General features: G+C 40.7%; 1 protein-coding gene across 1 annotated transcript in view; it reads right to left on the minus strand.

Annotated features, from left to right (window-relative positions):
* The window catches only part of TCF4 (transcription factor 4), a 376786-nt gene that overhangs the window by 52167 nt on the left and 297720 nt on the right, over positions 1-26899 (minus strand). Inside the window, exons 9-10 of the mRNA XM_052660570.1 lie at positions 7366-7471; positions 3090-3223 (exon numbers count right to left, since the gene is read on the minus strand). Coding sequence (XP_052516530.1) covers positions 3090-3223; positions 7366-7471 — 240 coding nt within the window. The remainder of the gene's footprint in view (positions 1-3089; positions 3224-7365; positions 7472-26899) is intronic.

Here is a 26899-nt window from a genome sequence, read left to right on the forward strand (position 1 = left end):
TGGGCAGACTCCGGGAGTTGGTGATGGACAGGGAGGCCTGGCGTGCTGTGGTTCATGGGGTTGCAAAGAGTCGGACACGACCGAGCGACTGAACAACAACAATATAAGTACGACTAAGAATCACTGGATTTGCTACAGTCTCTCCCATTTGGAGGATTAGAGGTTCATACATTTTCAAATCTATTTTACTGCACAAGAGACTTGGTCCCATATTGTCTGCCTTCCAATCCTAATGGATGTAAGTTTGTGACATTGTACAGGAGGCAGGAATCAAGACCATCCTCAAGAAAAAGAAATGCAAAATGGCAAAATGATTGTCTGAGGAGGCTTACAAATAGCTGTGAAAAGAAGAGACACAAAAGGCAAAGGGGAAAAGGAAAGATATACCCATCTGAATGCAGAGTTCCAAAGAATAGCAAGGAGAGATAATAAAGTCTTCCTCAAAATGATCACTGAAAAGAAACAGAGGAAAAGAACAGAATGGGAAAGACTAGAGATCTCTTCAAGAAAATTAAGAGATACCAAGGGAACATTTCAAGCAAAGATGAGCACAATAAAGGACAGAAATGGTATGGACCTAACAGAAGCAGAAGATATTAAAAAGAGGTGGCAAGAATACACAGAAGAACTGTACAAAAAAGATCTTGACGACCCAGGTAATTATGATGGTGTGATCACTCACCTAGAGCCAGACATCCTGGAATGTGAAGTCAAGTGGGGCCTTAGGAAGCATCACTAGTAACAAAGCTAGTGGAGGTGATGGAATTCCAGTTGAGCTGTTTCAAATCCTGGAAGATGATGCTATGCAAGTGCTGCACTCAATATGCCAGCAAATTTGGAAAACTCAGCAGTGACCACAAGACTGGAAAAGGTCAGTTTTCATTCCAATCCCAAAAAATGCAATGCCAAAGAATGCTCAAACTACTGCAAATTGCGCTCATCTCACTCACTAGCAAAGTAATGCTCAAAATTCTCCAAGCCAGTCTTCAACAGTACGTGAACCAGGACCTTCCAGATGTTGAAGCTGGATTTAGAAAAGGCAAAGGAACTAGAGATCAAATTGCCAACATCTGTTGGATCATCAAAAACGCAAGAGAGTTCCAGAAAATCCTCTACTTCTGTTTTACTGACTATCCCAAAGCCGTTGACTGTGTGGACCACAATAAACTGTGCAAAATTCTTCAAGAGATGGGAATACCAGACCACCTGACCTGCCTCTTGAGAAACCTGTATGCAGGTCAGGAAGCAACAGTTAGAAATGGACATGGAACCACAGACTGGTTCCAAATAGGAAAAGGAGTACGTCAAGGCTGTATATTGTCACCCTGCTTATTTAAGTTCTATGCAGAGTACATCATGAGAAACGCTGGGCTGGAGGGAGCACAAGCTGGAATCAAGACTGCCGGGAGAAATATCAATAACCTCAGATATGCAGATGACACCACCCTTATGGCAGAAAGCAAAGAAGAACTAAAGAGCCTCTTGATGAAAGTGAAAGAGGAGAGTGAAAACGTTAACTTAAAACTCAACACTCAGAAAACTAAGATCATGGCATCTGGTCTCATCACTTTATGGCAAATAGATGGGGAAACAGTGGCTGACTTTATTTTTTTGGGCTCCAAAATCACTTCAGATGGTGACTGTAGCTATGAAATTAAAAGATGCTTGCTCTTTGGAAGAGAAGTTATGACCAACCTAGACAACATATTAAAAGCAGAGACATTACTTTGCCAACAAAGGTCTGACTAGTCAAAGCTATGGTTTTTCCAGTAAGTCAAGTATGGATGTGAGAGTTGGACTACAAAGCAAGCTGAGCACTGAAGAATTGATGCTTTTGAACTGTGGTGTTGGAGAAGACTCTTGAGAGTCCCTAGGACAGCAAGGAGATCAAACCAGTCCATTGTAAAGGAAATCAGTCCTGAATATTCACTGGAAGGACTAATGCTGAAGCTGAAACTCCAATACTTTGGCCACCTGATGCAAAGAACTGACTCATCGGAAAAGACTGTGATGCTGGGAAAGATTGAAAGCGGAAGGAGAAGAGGACGACAGAGGATGAGATGGTTGGATGGCATCACCAACTCAATGGACATGAGATTGGGTAAACTCCGGGAGTTGGTGATGGACAGGGAGGCCTGGCATACTGTACTCCATGGGGTCACAAAGGGTCGACACGACTGAGCGACTGAACTGAACTGAAACCTAATGCGTGACCTAGAAGTAGTTTCTCCTCCACTTAGTGACAGGCTTAAGTTCTTCAGTAGATTCTGGGATGTGGTAAATTTTGAGACTAGAAAAACATCTGCTTCTCTGTTTCCTCCAGAATAAAGAGACATACTAGCATGGTTGAGCGTAGGATGATAGGCAGAATGGCAACTTTAGTAATAAAAGAGAAACCATTCTCTTTAGCCCAGCGGTTTTCAACAGGGGTGAAAGTAAGAGTACCAAGGAGATGCTGGAGGGTGTGGAAGTAAAAATAAAAGACTGAAAATTGGGAATCTGATCCAAATACAAATCGTCTGCTTACTGTAACTGATAGAAGTGCACAGGAAACATGAAGAGTCTCCTTTAGGTGTGTACAATAGTTCAAAGCTGTCATCGGCTACAAAAGCTGGTCAAGGTGAGATGGAAAGGCCCCTGGGAGATGTACTTAATTCAAAGTCTACTGACTGTCACTATGCCCCCTGAAGCATACCCTTCAAAACTACAGATAAGTAACCCCTGCCTCAAAAACAAACATACAAAAAAAAAAAAAAAAAACCTACAAAACAACAACAAAAAGCAAGGAACCACCACAGCAAAAATGCTACAACTCAAATACACTATGTCTTTATGTACTGAAGGAAACTGACATCATGATAAAGCAAGCACAGAACAAAATTCAATCCAGAACAGTGCACAACACAGAGAGTCTGCTGGGCTTACAAAGGCGATCTGAGTATGTCTTTGATCCCAGAAACGAGACTGTCAGAAGGGTGTGTGCCATTTGTATGTCCGTTGACAGAGTCCGCGTGTACATGCATGAGAAGACAGGAGGAGATTTAATAAACTAGCTGTACCATCGCCCTTACCATGTGCGTCTGCCTTACCAAACGTTCGTGTGGATGCAGGCTGCAGTAGCTGCTAGACTGTGGAATATGAGAAGAATTGCCCAACATCCCTCCGTAGCCAGGCTGATTCATCCCACTGGAGGAGCTCCAAGGGTCACTGCTGTGATGGCCATCTGTAAAGGACAAAGAAAACCGTGACTTTTCCGAGGCACTCAGCCTTGTCTTATAGTCTAGGGCTTTTCCATATCCCCGAAAACAACTGCCTGTTGTACATTCATCTTTGTGTTGGTGAGCTGATTACAGAAGACCACCTCATTACACTTTCCCAAGTGGCTCTATATTGCCAAACAAATATAAATACTTAACACAGTTAAAGGGTTCCTAGTAAAAATTCAACTATAAAAGAACAGAACATATTTCTCCATAGAATTATGTCAAGACAGCAAGGTAGCTAATGCTAAAGAAAACATTTCTCAGATGTCTCCTGACATTTTTCTTCCTATGAAAATCACTGAAAAAATTTAACTGTTCCTGAATTTTGGGGTGAAAAATAACACCCTTGAGATAATACACAGATGGCCAGTTTACAAGTTTTGAGAGCATATAAAGAAATAAGTAATAATGAGAAAGAATATCTCTGACTTCAGAGATTGGGTTTCATTTTTGTGACATACAGAGTAGATGGAATTAAAGTTGGAATTACATTATGGTACGTAATAATTAAGGAAGAACAGTCTCAAGTATATAGCTCTGAGTGTTTGTCTCCTTTCTGAATGTTTATATTTTGATATACAGTTATATAGCTAACTTAAGTCTTCAGTAGCAATCGAAAGGGTACACACATATCATAAGATGGTATCTACATTACAGACAATTTTCAGAGCCTCTGGATTTTTATAAAACTATGAGTAAAAAAGAAGTTTAAAATGATATGAAAATTATATGAAATATATTTTAATATCAAGCTAATTTTCTATTAACACCACATTAAAAATATTCCTACAGATTTTTTTTCACTCTCCGGGCCCAGAGGCCTCAAAGGCACTGTTAAGTTTGTTTTGTTTGGTCTGGGTCTCTTAAATTAAGGGTGCAGAGGATCTATGTTACTGCTCAATTCAGTTTTTTTTTCCTTCAATAGTTTAACAAAAATTATTAAATGCCAGATGTATGCAAGCTGTATACAACATAAGAGTTTTAACTAAAAGATGGAGGCTGAAGTTAAAAATAAGAGGTCACACAGCAGTGAATTTAAAACATGCTACTGACATGCGTGCGTGCTCAATCATGACTGACTCTGCAACCCCGCGGACGATAGCCAGGCAAGTTCCCTCATCCATGGGATTTTCCAGGCAAGAATCAAAGCCATGTCTCCTACGTCTCCTGTTTTGGTAGGCAGATTACTTTCCACTGAGACACCTGGGAAGCCTTTGCTACTGACAGTCTCTGAATCGCTTTCATCTAAACTACATTTTCGTCAAGACCTGAATTCTCAGGGTATTGGAGACTCTCACTGAAGGCAGCCATGTGAAATGGGATTACAACGTACTGTTTCTGTGATCATCATGTAAAAACATAAGACTTTTAAAAAGTAACTATTCATGGACTTCAGATTTAGCTCGGAGATTGTGGAAGTGTAGATGTCATCTTAAATTCAAACATGAAGTCTAAAAAACCGAACATTTCAGAGAGATGACATGCATGGCAAATAAATTGAGAATATCTATCATTGAACAAGAGTCTCCTGAAACATTTTGACAGGATGCACTATATGGAAATACATTTAGGATTTGTTAACACAGACACTTTACTCAATGCAGACTTACAAAAATACACATTTTACATAAATTATGCTTTTCACAGTAAATTAATATTTATCACATCCCATGATCTTGGCATAATGTGTTTTGAAAGAATAGAATTAGATGTGTGTGAATTAATTGTGCTCATCATAAATGTCAACTCAAAAATTTTTTTTTATTTTTTTGCATTTTGAGTGTTCATATGCAGAAAAGCAAATTTGTTTGCCCTATTTTGCATGGTCTGACATGGAGAAGAGCCTGTTGTTTTAATCTACCTGATCTCTCCTTACAGTGTGCGTGGTTTAACCAAGTGACCTTCCTAAAGGCAGATGGACAAAACCTATCCTTGTATCAATTTTTCTCAGTGAAATTTGGCTTTGGGTGACGAGTCCTTGAGTTGACAATCTCTATAAGCACAAGTAATGGTAACAGAGTTTCTCTGGTCATAAAAGAGAGGTGTTAATGCCCAACGTGAATGTGAAAGTTGCTCAGTCGTGTCCAACTCTATGAGACCCCATTGGGTGGAGCCCACTAGATCCTCTGTCCATGACATTCTCAAGACAAGAATACTGGAGTGGGTTCCCTTCTCCAGGAGATCCTCCCAACCAAGGGATTGAACCCAGGTCTCCCACATTGCAGACAGATTCTTTACCATCTGAGCTACCAGGGAAGCCCAAGAATACTGGAGGGGGTAGTCTATCCCTTCTCCAGGGGATTTTTCTGACCCAGGAATCTAACCAGGATCTCCTGCACTGCAGGCGGAGTCTTTACCATCTGAGCTACCAGGGAAACCCGTTGACGCCCAAGTGACTACTATTTAAAGCTGAAGGTGATACACCTTTGTCATGGTGCAGAATACACCCGAATGACGTACTTGCCGCTCCTGCTGAAAGAAAGGGACACTGAGAACAGGTCACAAAGCTAAAAGACCCCGGTTAATAGGTGCTCCATTACATGTGAAACCAATTCTCTCTATTCCCAAGAAAGTGAAAGTGAAAGTCACTCAGTCGTGTCTGACTCTTTGTGACCCCATGGACTATAAAATCCATGGAATTCTCCAGGCCAGGATACTGGAGTGGGTAGCCTTTCCCTTCTCCAGGGGGGTCTTCCTAACCCAGCAATAGAACCCAGGTCTCCCGCAGTGCAGGCAGATTCTTTGCCAGCTGAGCCACAAGGGAAGCCAAGCCCAAGAATACTGGAGTGGGTAGCCTATCCCCTCTCCAGTGGATCTTACCGACCCAGGAATTGAACCGGGGTCTCCTGCACTACCGGTGGATTCTTTACCAGCTGAGCTATGAGGGAAACCCGGGGCCCCACTCAAGTCAACTTTATGGATTTTCCATGGAATTTCATATGTGAACTAACAACCTAAAAGAGCTAACACTCTACAGGGAAAGGAAACAAATTCCTTTGAAATAGAATGATTTTGAATGTGTCCACTCTAATCTAAGGGAGACACCAAGCTGCACCCCTTGGTGTCCCAAGTGGTTCCTCTTCCCGTGACATGGTCCTTCCAGGAAGAGCAAGAAGGAGGAAATCCCATGGCACTTTGCCAAGGCAAAAAGAGTTAATGTTTGTATACAGGGATTCCTGGTGAATTCTGTATCTAACTTTCAGAACATTAACCTGGTAACAAGATTATCACATTTTGCCCACAAGTGTCCACCTCCAGCTGCATGCTGCGGACAGTCTCCTCTCGTAAGGAGATGTCATTTAAACCCTCTCAGTCTTTCCTAAGCAGCAGAAAGAGAAGTCCTACTGGAAGTGAGACTGTAAGCCCAGGGAGCATATATCCATGTGCGCTGAATGAAATACACTGGACAATTAAGTGGATTAAATGTACTTCATCTACCACAAGGCTATAATTTTCAGTATCTGTCTGGGAAAAAAGATGGGTCTTGGATCCTCAGTCAGTCAGTGTGTTGGAATAGAGCTTTTGCTGTGTAATGAAATAATACTCCTGACTTTCAACAGGTCACTTCATCTTCAATGGGACACTTGTACTTCCCTATGAATTAAGAAATGGCCAACGTTCTTACTGATAAGAACAGACACTACACTCAATCTTAGTCAAAAGGCCGAGAAGTGATTGTAAGTGGTCACCATTTTTGTATAGAGGTATGTATAAGGGCAATTTGCTCTCCACATGTCTAAATCCATGATGCTCCAAATACATGCTGAATCAAAGCACTTATGAACATACATGTACGTGCTCTTCTCGCGAAGAGATGATGCACAAATGATGCGTCATGGTGGACATTCTCCCAGGAAGCATCCTTCTAAGTAACCAAACCAGTCGAATCTTGACTCATGATGGCTCAAGAGGTTTTCATTTACAAAACATCTCTCAGTAAAGTTTTTACTTTTAATGAATTCAAATCCTAAAATAGAGCGTGACCTTCCATGTTCTCTGTTGGCCTCCTATTAGATTTCTTGAGTATTAGAACAGCACTCTTTTGTCCCATATATGACATAAAAGACCTGTGGATCTCCCCTTGGAAGAGGCAGTGTCTTACCTTGCATGAAGAAGGAGCTAGGGAAAGTGCTGGCTGCTGGTTTCGAGGAAGGGTAGCCTGGCGAGTCCCTATTGTAGTCGGCAGTGCTGGCTGATGGAGCATAAACCTGGGAAACGAGAGCCCATTTAGTTTTGCTGGCTGCCTGCACCAAAGAATCTCAAGGTCTATGACTTTGCAAGAAGCGGGCACAAAGGGCACAATTTCTACCACATCCATCTGAAATCTGATCAAACTCTAGAAACCCTGCCCCATTCCCCATACAGAAAAACGGAACAAAACAAAATGATGAGTAGGTTTGTGCAACTGGAAAATCAGGTGTGATATTTTCCAGTTCCAGGCGAGAAGACTGAAAACTACATCTGGTTGTTGTGTGTGTACGCTCAGTTGTGTATGACTTTTTTGCAACCCCATGGACTGTAACCCTCCAGGCCCCACTTTCAATGGAATTTTCCAGGCAAGAATATTGGGGCGGGTTGCCATTTCCTCCTCCAGGGGATCTTCCCGACTCAGGGATCAAACCCACATCTCTTACATCTCCAGCGTTAGCAAGTGGATTCTCTACCACTGAACCACCTGGGTTGTGGATCTATAATACCCATAGGGTTGTCCTAGGAGCCTAAGCATTCTTTTTTAAAAAAAAAAAACATAAATGGCTCTTGAGCATGTAAAATGTAAAAAAAGACACGCTACAAACTTGTCCCGTTTAGTCTACCTTTCAATTAAAGTTTAAAGACAGAGGCAGAGAGACAAAAAGACAGATAAAATAAATGCACTCTCCAGACCACAGAAAGTGACAAACGCATCTTAGAATATTAAATTCCCAAAGTGTTAGCTTTTTGTAAAGATGCAAGAAAAAGGCTATTAAAAGCCCTGATCTGCACAGACCACCAAAAATCAGTATGCACGCAAGGAAGGGGGAGGGAGCCCCTCATTTACAGTCTTTCATCTTTGTATGCTCAATAAACTTAAAAACTGCCAAAAGCTTAATTTACTTACATTCGCTTACTAATACTCATGGGACTTGGGGAACCAGTTCTTTATAAAAATAGCTTGTGTATTTTCTTGTTTATGTTTGCTTTAAAGTAGACAGCACAGTAGAAAGGCATAAATTCATAAGGTATAGTTTAACTTTAATTGGTTTTCTCCCTTGCCTTTTCAGCTAAATATGATTTTTTTTTAAAATCCCTATTTTCTTTTGCTCCAAAAGTTCCTCTCTCCAGATGGTCAGAGAGACTAAAGCACTGTCATTCTCTTGATGAAAATGGATACCTTCCTGCCTCCATTTTGAAGCAGGCAGCGGCTCACAAAATTGGCAGCGAGCCTACAGTGATATTCACAGGTCACAGTAAAAGAAAGGGAAATTCACCAATAAAAAGGCAACTGCAGGGTTACCAAAAAAATAACTCCCCCCCCCTTTTTTTTTCACAGCGCACATGGAATAAACATCCTAAGAAAAATTCTATAATTGCTCTCAGAACACCATGAATCACAAACTAAGCATTTAATACACGGTTTAGGATTTCACAAAGGATAGGGCCACAGCGACAGATGTGGGAAAACACGCATACACATGCATCCATCACACGAATGCTACATATGCCCCACAGTGCCCTTGAAATTGAGAGATCTTGGAGACCGAACAAAACAAAAATAAACCAGAAAAACCCTGGTCCACTTTAAAAAAAAAAAAAGGAGGAACAAGGATTCTTCCTAAGTCAGGGAGGAATCTGAGTCCTCTTATTCTTCCTCTAATTTTGATTCTATTTTAAAATGTTAGTCATATCTTAAATGTATAAACAGCTACCTGCTTCTCTAACAGGGCTTATAGTAAGGGCAATTGTTTTTCAAGTATCTGTAAAGGGACAAAGGATAAAATATATGACAGAAATCCCAAAGCAAATCAGTACCCTATGTTTATCAAGCAAAACCCAGTATTTTTTTGAGGCTTATACAACTGACAAACAGTTTGGAAAATACTGCTAAAGGTATTTAGAAGTTTTGAGTCTAGCTAAAAAGATGAAAACAAAAATTACCTTCCAGGGAAATTGAAAATTAGATCATCTCATTCTAATGGCAGAATGAGCAGAATACACTACACTCTATCTACAGACTAGTAGTCTGACAGCTCCTTGGCTAATAAGCATTAATATGAACTAAGTATACTATGTATTACTTCCAATTTCAGAAATCAATATTTTACTATAAAACTGAAAATAAATTCACCCGTATTATTAAATCACCTTATTAAAAAAAAGAATCAAAACAAAGTCTTTTAGGATAATATAGAATTTTAATTACATATTCTACTACCTTATCCTTAAACATGTACTATAATTATTGCATAAACATCATTGATGGCATCTAACAACATCTGCCTTTTGGATAGAATTATTTGATATCTCTTTTGGGAGACAAAGACAAATCTTCAGTAATTTTGCTCATATAAGGAGGCTACTTTGACTATGAATTATGATCAAGTGTGAAGATCTGAGAATAAGATCACTTATCCCAAGTTCAGAAATGCTGTCTGCATGAAAAAGAATATGTACAGGGTTAAAAAGCTTTCAGGACATGTTACACAATACAATTTCTATTTTTCTGGTGCTGTGGCCAAATTAAGATTTTTTAGATAAGATGAAAGTCTTTGTTAACAAGAAATCAAACACGTTTTTTAAAAAAGGCAATTTCTGCATAGTTTATAAATTTTCTTTATCTTATAATTGATCAGGTACAATGTTATTCCCTTTTAATTTATATACTTCATCTTTCTCATCAAAAGGTATTTAAAAAATAAGTGCTCTATGTATCTGTTTGTAAAAATAAACATAACACAGAACTGTTATACTTTTTTAAAAAGTGTTTATGTATCTATTTGGCTGCAAAGGGTCTTAGCTGTGGCATGTGGGATCCAGTTCCCTGACCAGGAATCAAACCCCAGCTCCCTGCCTTGGGTGTGTGGGAATCTTAGCCACTGGACCGCCAGGAAGTCTCTTATTATACTTTGTAAGAGTAGAAGGAATCAACCCCCCTCACATCTTAATCATAAGAAAACTCAATAATGGAATGGTCAGAGCCCTGCTCAAGATATGCAACCATCAACTGACCTTCATTGTCTGCTATTCAATGGCTGCCTTCTTTAAAAGTGGTGGTGGAGGTGTAAGATGCTATTTATGAAAACAGAGTGATGATAAGTGACTCAGTTCATCCTCAGTGTTTTAATTTTTAATAACCTGGATCATCAGTAAGCTGCTTCATTATTTTACTTCAGTCAACTATTTTCCCAGCCTCTTAAAAGACTTGAAAGTATAGGCTGCAAGAAGGTATTTAACAGAAACGCTAAATTCAGTAAGAAAAGCTCACATCCACTCAACTTTAATTATTATTATTATTATAGGTAAATAGAAAGATGACTTACACATTTGTTAGAGAAAATAGCTAACAGAATGATAACAAACATCCCAGATCTCTTCAAACGACTAACATTAGAAAATCAGTCCGATGGAAAATGAAATACAAATCCCAAACTCTTGTTCAATGTGTTGAAGTAACTCTGCCAAGGAAACATGCAGAGAGTCTAAAGAGAAGCAAAAATCTACACTTAGTTTTCTTCTGATAAGGTATCTTAGATCAAGGTGACTTTTGGCATTCCAGTTCCTCCCACAAGGGTAACTAAAGAAGTGTGAAATTCTGTTGCAAAATTGGAAATGGGCAAACTTGGCTCAAGTTCATATAGACTACAGCAATTTGAGTGAGCTATCTGCTGAATAAAGGCTTAATGGGAAGCTAATAGCCAAGTGCAGTTCATATTCAAAGTCAGCTCTGTTATCTTTTTCCTCTTAAAATCTGATTTTAAAACAAAATCACAAACGCAAATTTTGAGCTTAACAAAACCCCGTAAACAGTATAAACTCTGAAAAAATTAAAAAATCTATAAGTTCTCATTTTACAGATTTAAGTTGTGTTGTAATTTGAGATATACTTGAGACAGACTACTACTATAGTATATTAACCATTCCAACCAATGTTCTAATTACTCTTTGTGCTATCATCAAAGAAACAATATGATATTCTTTAAAAGAAGAAAAGCAAGCAAACACACAAACCAGCAATTATAGAACGCATATTCTACCCTTTTCCTTGGAGATGCTCATTTCTATATCTTGGCAGGTCAGTTTCACTTATGGAAATTTTAAAAGATAACAATGATTACCATTTGTTCAGGGCATTTTGTGGAATGGCTTTTGTGCTGGGAGCTCCATAGACATTATTTCTAATCTTCATAATAATCAGATAAGATGGGCATTATCAACAGCGTCACTTCTATTTCATATGACTAAAGAATGGTGGACTGGTCAAGCGTCCTGGCCCAGGCAGGCCTGGGTCACATAGCTGCCCATCCTATCATTTATGAGCGAGGCAACCTTGGAACTGCTACTTTACTCTCTGGTCTTTAGATTCCTACCCGTAAAAAGGGAATAACAGTGCCTGCTATGCCAGATTCTTGAGAGAATTAAATGGCATCACATATATAAAAGCAATGAGAATAATACCTGATACCTAAAAAACATGCAAAAAAATCAGATTAATAGCATTAATGTGCTGCTATTTTTTAAAAATTATCTAGACAAAAGTGACCCAGAAAAGTTAAGCCACTTTTCCATGTTAAAAAATTACCAAGTGGTAAAGATTCAAGCTAATCATTAAAGCCTAGATTCTTTTCATTAAAAACAATGTTGATCTTAAGAGGCAAAAAATAAAAGATATCATTAGCTATCAGCACAAGGCAATACTTTGGCCATGATTTATAGAAATAATTCTTGTGGGGTTTCATAACTGCCTTTTAAGAAAAGAAAACTTGATAGGGCATGTTGAGAGTGAAACCAATATGCGTCAGTTACTTTCTTCCCAAAGCGGGAAGCTGAACTCCGGAGGGGATGCAGAGGAGTGGTTATAGATGATGTATCATGAGGTGTATAACTGAGTGGGGCTGAGTGGCAGCCACTAGGCTGCAGAGTAGACCTTGGCCTCTCTGTGACCAGCAAGTACCATATGAATAATTTCCAAAGAGAACCAGGCGAGAATAACTGAAACACTGTACTTGAGACTTCTTAGATCCTTAAGAGAGTTACTGTGTGCTCCATGATGGAGTAGAAAGCAGCAAAGGACAATTATGCCTCAGAGGCCCAAGTGCTAGGGAGGCTGACTTAGCAGCCCAGACCCTAGGAGGCTTCACAAATATTCTAAAGTGCGACAGTTAGACATTCGAATGCCAAGAATTGGTGGTACGCCACTGATGCTCACACACCTAGGCATGTACACTGATGCTGACCAGCATCTAATGGGGAAAGTACCTGTAAGGGATCAGCTTACTGCTCAGGAAACTGACTGGTATGGACCTCAACTCTTACAATATTGTTGGAAGGACACAGGTCACAGTAAGTGCAAAGAACAACTGGGGGCAGTGATACCTCGACATTCGTAAGAACTGAAATGGACACTGTAATTGTTCTATAGGACAAAGTTAGAGGTATATTGCTGGCTAATCCATAAAACAACCGGAAGATATACTTAGAAGAGATGGTCTCCAGACAGCAGAAAAACCCATTTGGCAGAGTAGTACAAATTACTTTGGAATGAGACCAACCAGGCTCAAATTCCAGCACTCATAAGTAGTTGAAAGGACGAAACAAAGCACGTTCTCTCAGAGGCTCCATCTCCTCATTTGTCAGTCTCTTCACTATCAAATGTCAAATGGGGCTATTCTGCTGTGAGGATTAGAGAGTACGTATGTCGAGCATACTCCTTATCTCTTGCAGGAGCACAATAAATGGTATTTATATCCAAAAAATATAAACAAGAGTTTAGAGTAATTTTTAACACGTCCAGAATGGTGCTGTCCAATACAGTATCCATGAGTCCTATGTGGTTATTTGAATTAAGCTTAATTAAAATTAAATAAAATGAAATATTCAGTCCTGCAGTCACACTAGCCACATTTCAAGTACTCAATAGCAAACTGTGGCCACCGGTGACCATACTGGACATCACAATGTGGAACTTTCTCACTATGGCAAACAGTTTTATTGGGAGCACTGATTTAGGGTAAATGGCTGTCCCCAAGGAGACCTACTGAGCCCCGTATGAAACTCTGTTGCAGCAGCCATCACAATAATGCAGCTTATTTAAGACTTGCTGTTGCCTTTCAGCTGCCAAAGCAAGAACTCTTCTGTGGACGAGGGGGAGAGGCAGATGCCAGGTATCCTAGCACATAGTGAACCACCAGTGTTTAATAAATGTTGATTTTTATTGGATGGCAGAACATTCAGGTATCCATTTTACTTACTATTTTTAGAGCCCCTTGTACTATTACATACTTCTTAAAGCCCTTTTTGTAACCACCTGCCCAAATTCCTGTAAGCAGGACTGTAAAGTAGAACACCAGGGAAGAACAGCTCCTGTGATCCCCAGGTCTCTGGATGGGTAGGAAATAACAGTAAGAAAATCTTACATGGCAATTTTCTCCTTGGCCCCTAGTTAGTCTTTGGCAAAGGAACTATAATGAGGCACAGTGTGATCACTTTGAGACAATAAACGGTGAACAGATTTTTAACTTTTTCTGATCATGAGTTTTCATGTTACATCTTGGTAACTGGATTCCTTGATTCCACTCTCTATTTTTATTACCCTTTCTTTCATAATGTTCTATATCATTTTTTTAAATAGATGTTTCTTTCCCTTTTCAGGAAATTTCTCCAATTGGTGTCCTCTCTTCTGCTTCTTGGCATCACATTTTTAAAGTTGAAATCAGTTCAACCTCATTTTATAAATAGGCAAAAGGCAGATGTTAAAGGACCTACCCGAGGGCCTTGAACAGAGCTCAGGACTCCTGAATTCTCGTTCTATCCTCTTGGCACTCTCCTTCCTAAAGTCTTTTTTAACTTTATAACTTAAATATTCGAATGGGTAGCAAAAAGTAGATGAAAGTAACAGAGTTGAGTAAATTATCATAAGGTTTAACGGCAGTGAATAATACTCAAGAGCATGAAAAAGAAGGTAATAAACAACCCAACGGTGCAAAGAAAAACAAAAGCCAACTACAGAAATAAAAATTATTTATCTTATATATTCTCAGTATATGCTAACAAGTCAAGCAATATTTACTAGTGGAAAAAGATCCTACTTTATTTCCAAGTGACAGTTAAAGGCCCATTTGATTATCACATACAGAAAATATGTTTAGAAATAACACATAAATGTTGCAGTATATTGACAAATAGATGGATATGTAATTGCAGATGAAAAAATTTCAGAGATGTAATCCGTTGAAATTGTGAAGCTTTTATTTCCATCTCAATTACCTGAAGCTTTTATAGGAATTAAACAAATAGTTCTAAGTGCCCTAAAGTAACTCTAAGTAAGAAAGAAAAGTTTTATTCCTCAAACTACAGTGATACTCTGAAAAAAAAAAAATCCCAATTATCTAAACGTGTAAAATGTCCCATTCATGTCTATGGCATTCCTATTTCATTTCCTTAACAAGCAATAATCTGTATTCACTCCACCACAGTACATCACAAAAACGAGAAAAAGAACATGTATATGAACCCCCGAAAAGAAATTCCTGGAATATGTAATATATTTAGAACACAAGTCATTCTGGCATACATCCAAATGTTCTATCACAAATACCACGTCTAACTTTTTTTTACCCTTCTGAATATCAGCTGAGTTTTGGTTAACTGTTCATGAGTATATTAAGTCTGAAGCTAAATTCTACAAATGAATTACAGCCAAGAGTTTTATCCTTTTCAGCCACAAAATATCTTTTCTCTGTGTTAAGAAGTAGTAAGATGGTAAGAATTTTAATTCCCTTCTCTTATCAAATTGTGTTACCCCAAGAAATCAAAAGAAAGCAACAAGAAGAAGAAGCAGAGATATGAGTGATTTACAAGGGATCAGAAGCAGAGAAGCATGCAGGGATGGACAGACTGTAGCCCATCCACTTTCGACAAGCACAGCCAGCCAGCGGCAGGCTCAACAAGGACAGTAAAACAGTGAGCTGGACCCATTATTAAGTGTGCAAAGCACCCCAAGAGCTACAACAAACCCTTACATTGCTTATGGCCAGAAGCTTTACTTTGTTCTTTCCTTTCTTCAAATAAAAAAGCAATACATTTAAAAATAAAGGTAGTTGCAGTCTATTTTTCAAATATCAATTTCAATCTACTAAACAAGTCTGTGTAGCTTAAAAATCTACAAGGAAGGAAAAAACTGTGCTTCAACTAAAAATAAGGATAAACTAAGACAGAATCACTAAGAATTATACAGCGATATTATTGTGATTTGATCTACATAGTGTCCTGTTATTTTTACAAGCATTTTGCAAGTATCAGTGTGTTGCCATTGCAAACTTGAGGCAGAAAAACTGTGAAGAGAGGTATGATTAGGCTCACTCTGTTATACCACAGATGTTTCATACATATGATATTGAAATACAGACAGAGAACATTTGAGATTTTAAGCTGTCTTCATGTATTATCATGCAATCTCAGTGACATATGCAGGGAGTTAAACATTAAAAAAAAAAGAAACAATTTGTTATGGTATTACAACTTAACACTCTGTGTGTGTGTTCAGTCACTCAGCTGTGTCCAACTCTTTGCAACCCCACGGACTAGAGCCCACCAAGCTCCTCTGTCCATGGAATTTTCCAGGCAAGAATACTGGAGTACGTTGCTGCTCTTTCTTACTCCAGGAGACCCTCTCAACACAGGGATCAAACCTATGTCTCGTGTCTCCTGCGCTGGCAGGCAGATTCTTTACCACTAGCGCCACCTGGGAAGCCCGTAACACTCATAAGAACTGGGAAAAGACCTGGCCTCAAGGCCTGCCAGGCCCAAGCTCTTGTGACTGTTGGCACGACAAAATGATGACAGTGATTAAAAAAAAAAAAATAGAAGGGTGAGATGGGGTGGGAGGTAGAAGGGAGGTTCAAGAGGGAGGGGACATATGGATACCTATGGCTGAGTCATGCTGTTGAATGGCAGAAACCATCACAACATTAAAAAGCAATTATCCTCCAGTTAAAAAGAACTCCCCTCCCCCCAGAACATCTAATACTTTACTTAGGGTATGCCAGACACTATTCCAGCAAAATTGTACATAAACTTATTTTGTCTCGACACTAACCCTATTGTTTTATTATCATCCCAATTTTGCACAGAAGCAATCTGGAGGCAGAGACCTATTAAATAACTTGTCCAAGTCACACAGCTAGTTAAGTGGAAAACGGAGATTCAAAATCATGGCGTCTTGTTTAGGCATATGAGCTTTAACAAGATCTCTCAATCGCTAAGGGGCTTCTCTCCAGGGTCTTCGTAGACTCCTACCAAAACCCTGATTTATAGAACTCTGGGTCCCATTTACACACTCCCAGGCCACTGGGCAGACGAGGGGCTCAGAAGGCTGTTTGGCCAAAGAGAAGGATGCAAGGTGACTTCAGACAGTGGAGCACAAAGACAGTTCTTAGGCACTGGACCAAGGAGGACTTTTCATCTGTCTTCCAGATCTGAAGCTGAGCAGGACCCACTACTTCTGTTTATCAGGGCTAAAAACAGAGAGAGCCCAGTAACCTGCTGGGAGTGACACGCGTTTGCTGCTGCTGCTGCTGCTGCTGCTGCTGCTGCTGCTGCTGCTAAGTTGCTTCAGTCATGTCCGATTCTGTGCAACTCCATAGACAGCAGCCCACCAGGCTCCCCCATCCCTGGGATTCTCCAGGCAAGAACACTGGAGTGGGTTGCCATTTCCTTCTCCAGTGCATGAAAGTGAAAAGTGAAAGTGAAGTCACTCAGTCGTGTCCGACTCTTAGCGACCCCATGGACTGCAGCCCACCAGGCTCCTCCATCCATGGGATTTTCCAGGCAAGAGTACTGGAGTGGGGTGCCATTGTTTAGTGGTGACTTAATGCCAACAGTAAACTGATGAAAAAAAGATCACCACACTATACTTAAAAGCATTCACAGGAAGCGTGACTACAGTCCCATCGATGTGCACCAGCCTCTGGCTCCAAATATTGCTTTTTATTTTTACACCTGCATTGCTCTTGGCACTGATGGAGCAGACACTGTATGTTCGCTATTACTTTCAACGTGGTGTATCACGGGAATGCCCACTGCCAGCATTCTGAGTACCTGAGCCCTCGCCGAGAAGGTCTTCAACTGATAAAGTTACACCTGGCTGAAGATCTCTTGAAATACTTAATTGCATAAAATTTGGTCCAGGTGAAACCTGACATCGTCCTGGTTACACTCCTTATGTTACGTACTCACAGGGGAACCCGATTCCTCAGCAGACTCAGGATCGGCACAGACAAAAGACTGGACATTAAGCCCATCACAACTCTTTAAAATGCTCTGAACACCTAAGCTGTTTTCAAGTGTTTATTTATTAACTGTTCATTAGTAATTAAAGGTTATGTTAAGAAGAATGTGATTATTATTTCTGTCAATTATTATTATTTGTGAACGTGAATGAAAGTCACTCAGTCGTGTCCCACTCTGTGCGACCGCATGGACTATATAGTCCATGGAATTCTCTAGGCCAGAATGCTGGAGTGGGTAGCCTCTCCCTTTTCCAGGGGATTTTCCCAACCCAGGGATCAAACCCAGGTCTTCCACATTGCAGGTGGATCCTTTAGCAGCTGAGCCACGCTGCTACTGCTAAGTCACTTCAGTCGTGTCCGACTCTGTGCGACCCTATAGACGGCAGCCCACCAGGCTCCCCCTTCCCTGGGATTCTCCAGGCAAGAACACTGGAATGAGGTGCCATTGCCTTCTCCAGCTGAGCCGTGAGGGAAGCCCCAAAATACTGAAGTGGATAGCCTATCCCTTCTCCAGCGGATCTTCCCAACCCAGCAATTGAACCAGGGTCACCTGCATTGCAGGTGGATTCTTTAGCAACTGACCTATGAGGGAAGCCCGTTATTATTATAGACTATTATTTGTAGTAATCTACAAATCATAGCAGATGATTTCAATCATAAGCAGATTCAGCTAATTTATTTTATCTCTCTTTCTACAGCTGTTACATCAAATTCATGACTATCAATTTTTTCTAATGGATCAGCTCCCATCTCAATATTATTTTTTCCTCTTGCTACCAGCATTTTTTTTTTTTTTTTTTTAAGATAGCAACTACAGGTTCATGTGTCCCCTAGTGGCTCAGATGGTAAAGAGTCTGCCTGCAATGCAGGAGACCTGGGTTTGATCCCTGGGTCAGGAAGTTCCCCTGGAGAAGGGAATGACAACCCACTCCAGTATACTTGCCTGGAAAATCCCATGGACAGAGGAGCCTGGTGGGCTACAGTCCATGGGGTCACAAGAGTCGGACACAACTGAGCGACTAACATCAACATAGAGTCATGAGGAGGTGTTGCAACATCAAAATAGTGTTGGTTACATCTGCCAATAAATAGCTTTGTGACCTCTGATGACATGATTTCATCAACTGAATGAGGATGGCGTGTTTTCAGGATGAAAACACATTATACAATTCCACAATAAAGAGGAAAATTAATTTTAGGGTTTATTCCAAAGTTGATTATTGCTGTTTCTTCCACATGGAAGGCAAGGAAGGCCTGCTGAGGACAGTCCATCACAGAAACAGTGAAGTTTAAAAAGTATTAGGAGAGTGACATCAGTCAGAAAGACAAATACTGTATATTAATGCATGTGTATGGAATCTAGAAAGATGGTACTGCTGAACCTATTTGCAGGGCATCAGTGGAGATGCAGACATGGAGAACAGACTTACGGACACAGGAGGGGAAGGAGAGGATGGGACAAATTGAGAGAGCAGCATGGAAACATATGTGTTACCATATGTAAAATAGATATGGTATGACATAGATGTGGTGTGACACAGGGCGCTCAACCTGGTGCTCTGTGACAACCTAGGGGACAGGATGGGATGGGAGGGGTTTCAGGAAGGAGGGGACACAGGTACGGCAGCCTGTGGTTGATTTGTGCTGGTGCATGGCAGAGGCCTACACAATACCAGAGAGCAATTATTCTCCAGGTAAAAAAAAGGATTATGAAAAAAATGTGCAGGGGTGTGTGTGTGTGTGTGTGTGTGTGTGTGTAAGTGTGTTAGTGTGTGTGTGTATGTGTGTGGTACCGGGCACAGAATAGGCCCCAGTAGTTACTAAATGCCCACATGAATGAATGAATGCATCACACACAAGATACAAGTCAAACTAAGAATTATATCATAATGCAGAGAAAGATAAACATTCACTGGTTCTGCCAAAATAGTATATTTCACTTCTCAGTGTGTTTTAGAGCTGAGCTGACTTCTGAAAATGGAGGCAATCACCTGTAATAATCCATATTTAAGGGTTCTAAGAGGTCCATTTCCCACCCTTCTCCCTTTGAACCTAAGGCCATAGGTTGATGCCTGAAGCTGAGAGCTCACATCCTTCAATGGATGATAACAGGTGTGTTTTAAAAAAAGGAATCTAAGCTCAAGTAAGTCTGGTCACTATTGGCGTAAACAAATTAATACCACTGCAATGGGCTTTAGTCAATGCACAATGCTATAAGAGATACAAGTCTACTCTTCCAGAAATAATTCCACATCACGAATCCACTTTTCAACACACCTCCAATCATACCCCATCGTGGGAAATGTTTTTATAATCTGTTAGCAGTTATTACAGGGCTTCCCTCATGGCAATGGTGTACGGCTTAGCAATAAAGAATCCGCCTGCAATGCAGGAGATATAGGAGACCCATGTTTGATCCCTGGGTCAGGAAGATCCCCTGGAGGAAAGCATGGCAACCCACTCCAGTATTCTTGCCTGGAGAATCCTGTGGACGGAGGAGCCTGGCGGGCTACAGACCATGGGGTTGCAAGGAGTCGGACACGACTGAGCACACGGCACATCCAACCGAAGCAGTTATTTCCCTTTGATGTGATGAGGTCTCTAATCCTTCCCCAACAATCAGTTTTTAAGAGTGAGAGGAGAGTGGAGAGGGGATGTGGGAACAGAGAGGGCTCTACAAGAAGGAAAAGCAGCACCCGAGAAAAATGCTGACTTTACTGTCTGCCCTTACACAATAAAGGTCACTGTAAACAGCAAATTATAAAGATCACTTAATGGCAATAAATGCGCCATTTCTATTCCTCCAATCCCAGGATCTTTAGGGCTGTGTTTGTACACCTCAGAGGGCCCAAGCGCCATCACTCCTAAGTATACATGCCCTCCTAGCATCAAGAGGGACTGGGAAGAAAGCTGTGTCACACAAAAGCAGAAAGACACACTTTCAAGAGCAGAGACCCAAACAAGAAGGAAAAGATGGCGAAGCCAAGATTCCAGCAGATATTCCAACAAGATGAAATTTCAAAAAAAAAACATGATTCACAAAACTTCTCTGACCTTGAACTTAATTATATGAAAGGAACTTGGTGAAATTCTATGCTTAATCATCGAAAAAGTTGGTATTTTCAAGGTATTTTAAATTACAAAGATTTTTTGCATCCATTACATTATTTAATAATCACTTTGAGACAGATTATCTGTCCAAGTGGTCAACCATCTCACTCCCTTTTGACGTTAGGAGACAGAAGCTGGGAGGGCGACTTCCCTTCCCAGAAGTCACATGACTCTAGGAAGGCAGAAGAAGATCTTTTTGTTGTTGCTGTTCATATACTAACTCTTGAAATTTAAAAAAAAACTTTGTTTTACTGAAGTAGAGTTGATTTACAATGTAAATTTCTGCCGTACAGCAAAGTGATTCAGTTACATATATATGTATCAGTTCAGTCACTTAGTCAGACCCCAAAGACTGCAGCATATTTTTTCATATTCTTTTCCCTTATTGTTTATCACAGTATATTAACCATAGTTCCCTGTGCTATACAGTAGGACTCTTGTTTAACCTAAGTTTTTCACTGCAAATCCCAGGTCAGAGTTGTTAGTACTTCATCAGAATATCCTTCCAACCTGGAGGGGTGGGATGGGGTGGGAGAGGGGAGGGGGATTCAAGAGGGAGGGGACATATGTATATCTGTGGCTGCTTCGTGCTGATGTACGGTGGACGCCAACAAAATATTGTAAAGCAATTATCCTCCAGTAAAAAAAAAGAATATCCTTCCAAATCACCTATGGTCTAAAGAACGTGGAGATGAATTTTTCACATTGGTAAATATCTACTGATGTTGAGCAGAGTTAAAGACGAAATCTAGACTGGGCTTTAAAACAGCATACTTAATGCTGGTGCTTCCAACAGATGCCTTCATCTTCTGCTTACCAAGAGAATTGTTAATGAACAGTGAGTTTCCAATCTGGTGAAGTTCTGAACAGGAATCATCAGCACGGTACACTGTAAAACTACCACCCCATCCTCCCTTTCACAAAGCTGAAAAAAGGAGGAATGATCTTTTTTTTCTGTCAAAACATATGGGCCTAAGTACTTTCAACTAAAAACAAAAGCATGAAATAATTAACAAATGCATGACTCTGTGGCACAGATTGAAACAAGAAAAAAAAGTATGCAAATTGTCAACCTCTCCGTCCAATCAGCCACTTCTCTATATTATTCCTTCAGATTCCTGCCCTTCCCCATACCCCAGGCGAACGTTCAGGTAAAATCGACCAGCAATATTTCACTGACCTAACTCACAGCAGAGCTTCTCGATGCTTTGGTACATATAAATAATAAATAAATAAAACAGGAGGCCAGCATTTTCATTAGAAGCTGACTGGGAGATTTCAGACATATAGCAATCAACTAGAAAATGTATGAAAGTGAGTTTAGTTTAACACAAAATGCTTATACAAAAGAAACAAAAAGGAAACTATCCCATTAGGATAGGGTTATTAAAAAAAAAAAAAACGAGCCAACCAACCTTAAAGACTGGGTAACAGAAGATCAAGTGACCAACAATAAATAGTTAATATCTTTAAGCACATTTAAAAGAAAATTCAGTTGACTTTCTCTAATATTTAAATTCCAGACACTTTTTAAAGTGATCTAGTTTTTCTCAGTCTTAAAGACACCAGTTTAAAGATCAGCTACTGGCTGCTTCAAATATTTATCTGGAATAATGAAGGTATAAATAAATATAAACAACAGTCATTTCTTTAACAATAAAAATTACAGTAAGAATGCCCCTTTGATTCCTTTCCAAGTAATAAATATCCTTTCCTTTGATAACTAAATTACTTTGTTCAATCAGTTTGAATCTTCAAAACAGAAATGTAAAATCCAGATGATTGCTCACTATTAAGATAAGGAAAGCAGTTTAAAATTCTCAATGATGAAAAAAGTAATGAGAAAATGCTTCTCTCATAAGAGGAACACAGCAGTTTTACATAATAAAAGGCTTAAAATTGATTCCTGTCTTTTTTTTTCCCCTTGATAAATTACTGACTGGTGAGAACTTAAAAGAACTATACAGAAAGGTTAAAAAGAAGCAAGGGATGTTTCCTTTTCCCAGTGGAGAAATATCCATTAAATATATAGTTCTTTGCTTACATAATCAGGACATATAAGATAACCTGTCAAGAACTTTCCTGTCTCTAGGTAGGTAGGTAGGTAGACAGATGGATGTGTACAGTATGTATGTATGTATGTATATATGTATGTGTATGCGAGTTTTTGTATAAGATTAACGTTTATAAAACACAGCAGCAAGTGGATAGGAAGGAACTACTTAATGGGCACGGGGTTTCTTTGAGGGGTGATGAAAATGGTCGGCCACTAGACAGACACAGTGGCTGTTCAATACTATGACTACACCAAAGACCAATGAATCACCCATTGTAAAATGGTTAATTTTACATTATGTAAATTTCACCTCAATTAAAACAAAACAAAACAAATCACTGCAGCAGGCCCATAACTTATGCGTCCTTCCCAAAAAGACATTAGTCAGGATTCATCTGTGTGTGTGTGCTAAGTTGCTTCAGTCGCGCCCAACTCTTTGCGACCCTGTGGACTGTAACCCTCCAGGCTCCTCTTGTCCATGGGATTCTCCAGGCAAGAGTACTGGAGCGGGTTGCCATTTATTCCTCCAGGGCATCTTCCCGACCCAGGGATTCAACCCATGTCTCTTGTCTCCTGCATTGGCAGGCGGGTTCTTTACTACTAGCATCACTTGGGAAGCCCGGAATCATCTGCAGGGAGGTGGTACTCCAGCAGAAGAGAGGGCCAACAATCGGCCGTATTTCCAGCGGTAAACCCTGACATCAGACATCAGCTGGAAAATGTAGGTGAATAACGTAGCCCTTATTAAAACTGCTCTCTTACCAAAGTCACTCATAATTTCTTCGTTAGCAAATTCAACCTTCTTCATTCTATAAAGGAAATGAACTTAACGATTCTCCCTCTACCAAAACGTCTTACGTGGGCTCACCAGCTGAAGATAAGGGTCTCCAGTGTGTTCTAGGGAGCAGGAGGCTGTCTTTCCAGTTTTGATTCTCTCACTCATCAACTGACCACTGGTGGGTCATGGACCCTCTCTGAATCATTGGACCTCTCTGTCTCAATCTTATAATAATTATTTGGAAAATACATATCATGACATCTGCTGCTACATAGAGATGTGGTACAAATGAAACCAGATCATGCACTGAGAAAAAGGAGGGACCTCGGGTGTCTAGTCTGTATGGCATTCTCAGCACCCTTGCTGCTGCTGAGTCGCTACTTTGTGTCCGACTCCTTTGTGACCCCATGGACTGTAGCCCACCAGGCTCCTCTGTCCACGGGATTTCCCAGGCAAGAATACTGAAGTGGGTTGCCATTTCCTTCTCTAGGGGCTCTTCCCAACCCAGGGATCGAACCCACGTCTCCTGGGTTGCAAGTGGATTCTTTACCACTGAGCCACCGGGGAAGCCTTCTGGTACCCTGAAAGTGAAAGTGAAGTCACTCAGTCGTGTCTGACTCTTTGTGACCCCACAGACTGTAGCCTACCAGGCTTCTCCGTCCATGGGATTTTCCAGGCAAGAGTCCTGGAGTAGGGTGCCATTTCCTTCTCCAGGGGATCTTCCCAACCCAGGGGTCCAACCCAGGTCTCCAGCATTGTAGGCAGGTGCTTTTACCGTGAGCCAGGGAAGTTCTGGTACCCTAGTGATGCTTAAAATATTTTTTGACAGTGATGAGACTGTTTTCTTTAATGGAAAACTTTTTGATATGTGGATAACCTATTCAGCTCTTTCTCTTAAAAAAACTACAAATAGCAATTTGTACCAGTGATATCTTATTGACAGGAGTATGGGCCAAGAAACTTTTTGGGAAAGAATGAACTCAGTAAGTTTTAATCAAATATATTTCATCTTCTAAACTCTCCCAGCACTTTATTTTTTAGAAATTTGTAATTTTCATCAATTATACAGGTCTTCTTTCCCATAAAATAATGTGGGTTCCTTAGGGACAAAGGGTGTGACACAGAGGACATTTGATGCAATAACTTGCCTACAGCAGGTGTCCAATTAATATTTATTATACAAACAAGGGCAACAGTCAAAGTAAAAGAGGACCAGTTCTTTCCTTCACTTACAAAGCTCACACAGCAGATTTTTAGCACGGACGTGCCTTACATAAGTATATTTCAGGTATCTTTGTTGAAAAAAATCTGTTCTCTGAATCATGAATGGCTTCTTTAAGGTATGGCACCATGGGGGTGAATCTCTGGCCTCACACCAGGAAGATGTCATGTGGAGATTACACAGATGTGAAAGATACTATGGTTCAAAATCACAGATGTCCAGCCCTGAATGTGCAAAATTTCTCAAGGAACTCATCCATGTAGAATGTATGGGTTTCTCTGAAATGCGATATTTGTGATATCTGTTCCTTCGTTTCTGGGTCCAGATTTTAAAAATAAAGATTGCATGAAGCTACGACAAGCAAGAGTCAGTCTATGACTTTCATTTCCCCCAGAAGACTGAGAAATTCAAATAGAAGTCAAGGCAGGTTAGGACCACGCATCAGCCTTGATGGTATTTTCTACTATTTCCATCCAATGGGAACTCAGAACCAAGCTGAACTGGGATAAGGAGACGTCACACAGAACACAAGCCCCTTAAATAACTCTCTCCTTTCATCTAATTTCTCCTATGTTTTCACGGGTCTTTCCAGATCCTCCTTCATTGGATTGGTCCCTAGCGCTCATTTTACCCTTTACATGTTTTCTAACTTGTCTTGCTATCTTATGTTTTATATTTATGGTCTATTTTCCCAAATATGTTCCAATCCCCGGGATGTATGTGGCTCCTTCTTTCCACCAGTCTGTCTGGAAGATGCGCATTTTCCATCAATGATGAGCATGATGACGACAATGATGGGGGAAGAGCATCTTGCCCAGCCCTTTCCCCATCCCTCTATCTTCTTTCCTACCCACTACTCCAACGGAACGGCTCAAAAACTCCTGGATGCTGCAGCCAAATGTTACTTTCACTCTCGGGAACATGTGACACTGTTGACAATTTCTTCCTTCCAGTCAAATCTGCTCTCCTTGGCTTCCGTGGGTGTCTTCTTGGTCTTCCTCCAGGCCCTCTGCACTTGTAAATTCAGTTACATCTTGGGCATACTCATGTGAAGGGGTCCTCATTACCTCATGATAAAAGCGAAACTCCTAAATGGGGTGCACAAGGCAATTTATGATCTACTCGCTGTTCATCTCTTCGGTTCCATCTCTCCTCATCATCATCTCATACTATGATCCCAGACACCCTGCACTACTTTTGGATCACAGTATGTGTTACCCTTGCATCTTGCCTGCTGAATTCCCATTCGCTGGTGGACCTCACTTCCTCCAGGCCGAATGTGGTACAGACACCCACCTTGTGTCTGCCTTTTGCAGGCAGGTATTCCCCTCTCCATGTATCATCAGACCAAGCGCAGCTGTCAGTTCTGTCTGCCCCACACGTGTCTTGCTCAGAGCCATAATCCAGCACTTGACTCAAGAGTAAGCATCCAAGCTTCTTACCACCATTTGAGCGAAGGAGCCAGGAAAGGAACATTAAACTGCTTTCTCAACAACCAAAATAATGCTTTCCTATGTAGAAAAGATGAAATCTGCCACCTCGCTATAATTTCAAACTGATAACGTCAGGCGACGGTGCTGGTACAAGGAAGAGGACTCCGTCCAAGTGCTTGTCAACGACTGACTCTGGGGAAGCCGGAAGGCTCTGACTCTCTCTGTCCCCTAAATTCCCATACGCTCTGCTCCAGGACTTCCAACCAGGTGCCAAGGGACGTGATCTCATGGAGAGGGGACACAGGGGCTCTCAGGACTCTGCACCTGCCCCAGGACTTAAGAGTCCCGAACACGTGCCATCTCGAGGGCAATGTGGGAAAGAGAAAGCCGAGTTCCACTGCCTGCAAGGCCACAGGCCTTGGCCGTGAGGGAGACCGGGAAAGCAGGCCATGTCTGAGCCTGGTGGCGTACAGCGGTGCTGCTGGGGTTTCCATCCTCAAACCACAGTGAGGAAGCAACTGCTTTCCCTCACGAGGTTCTACCTGCGATGGTT

The sequence above is a fragment of the Budorcas taxicolor genome, chromosome 22, assembly GCF_023091745.1.
Source record: "Budorcas taxicolor isolate Tak-1 chromosome 22, Takin1.1, whole genome shotgun sequence".
Classification (NCBI taxonomy): Eukaryota; Metazoa; Chordata; class Mammalia; order Artiodactyla; family Bovidae; genus Budorcas; species Budorcas taxicolor.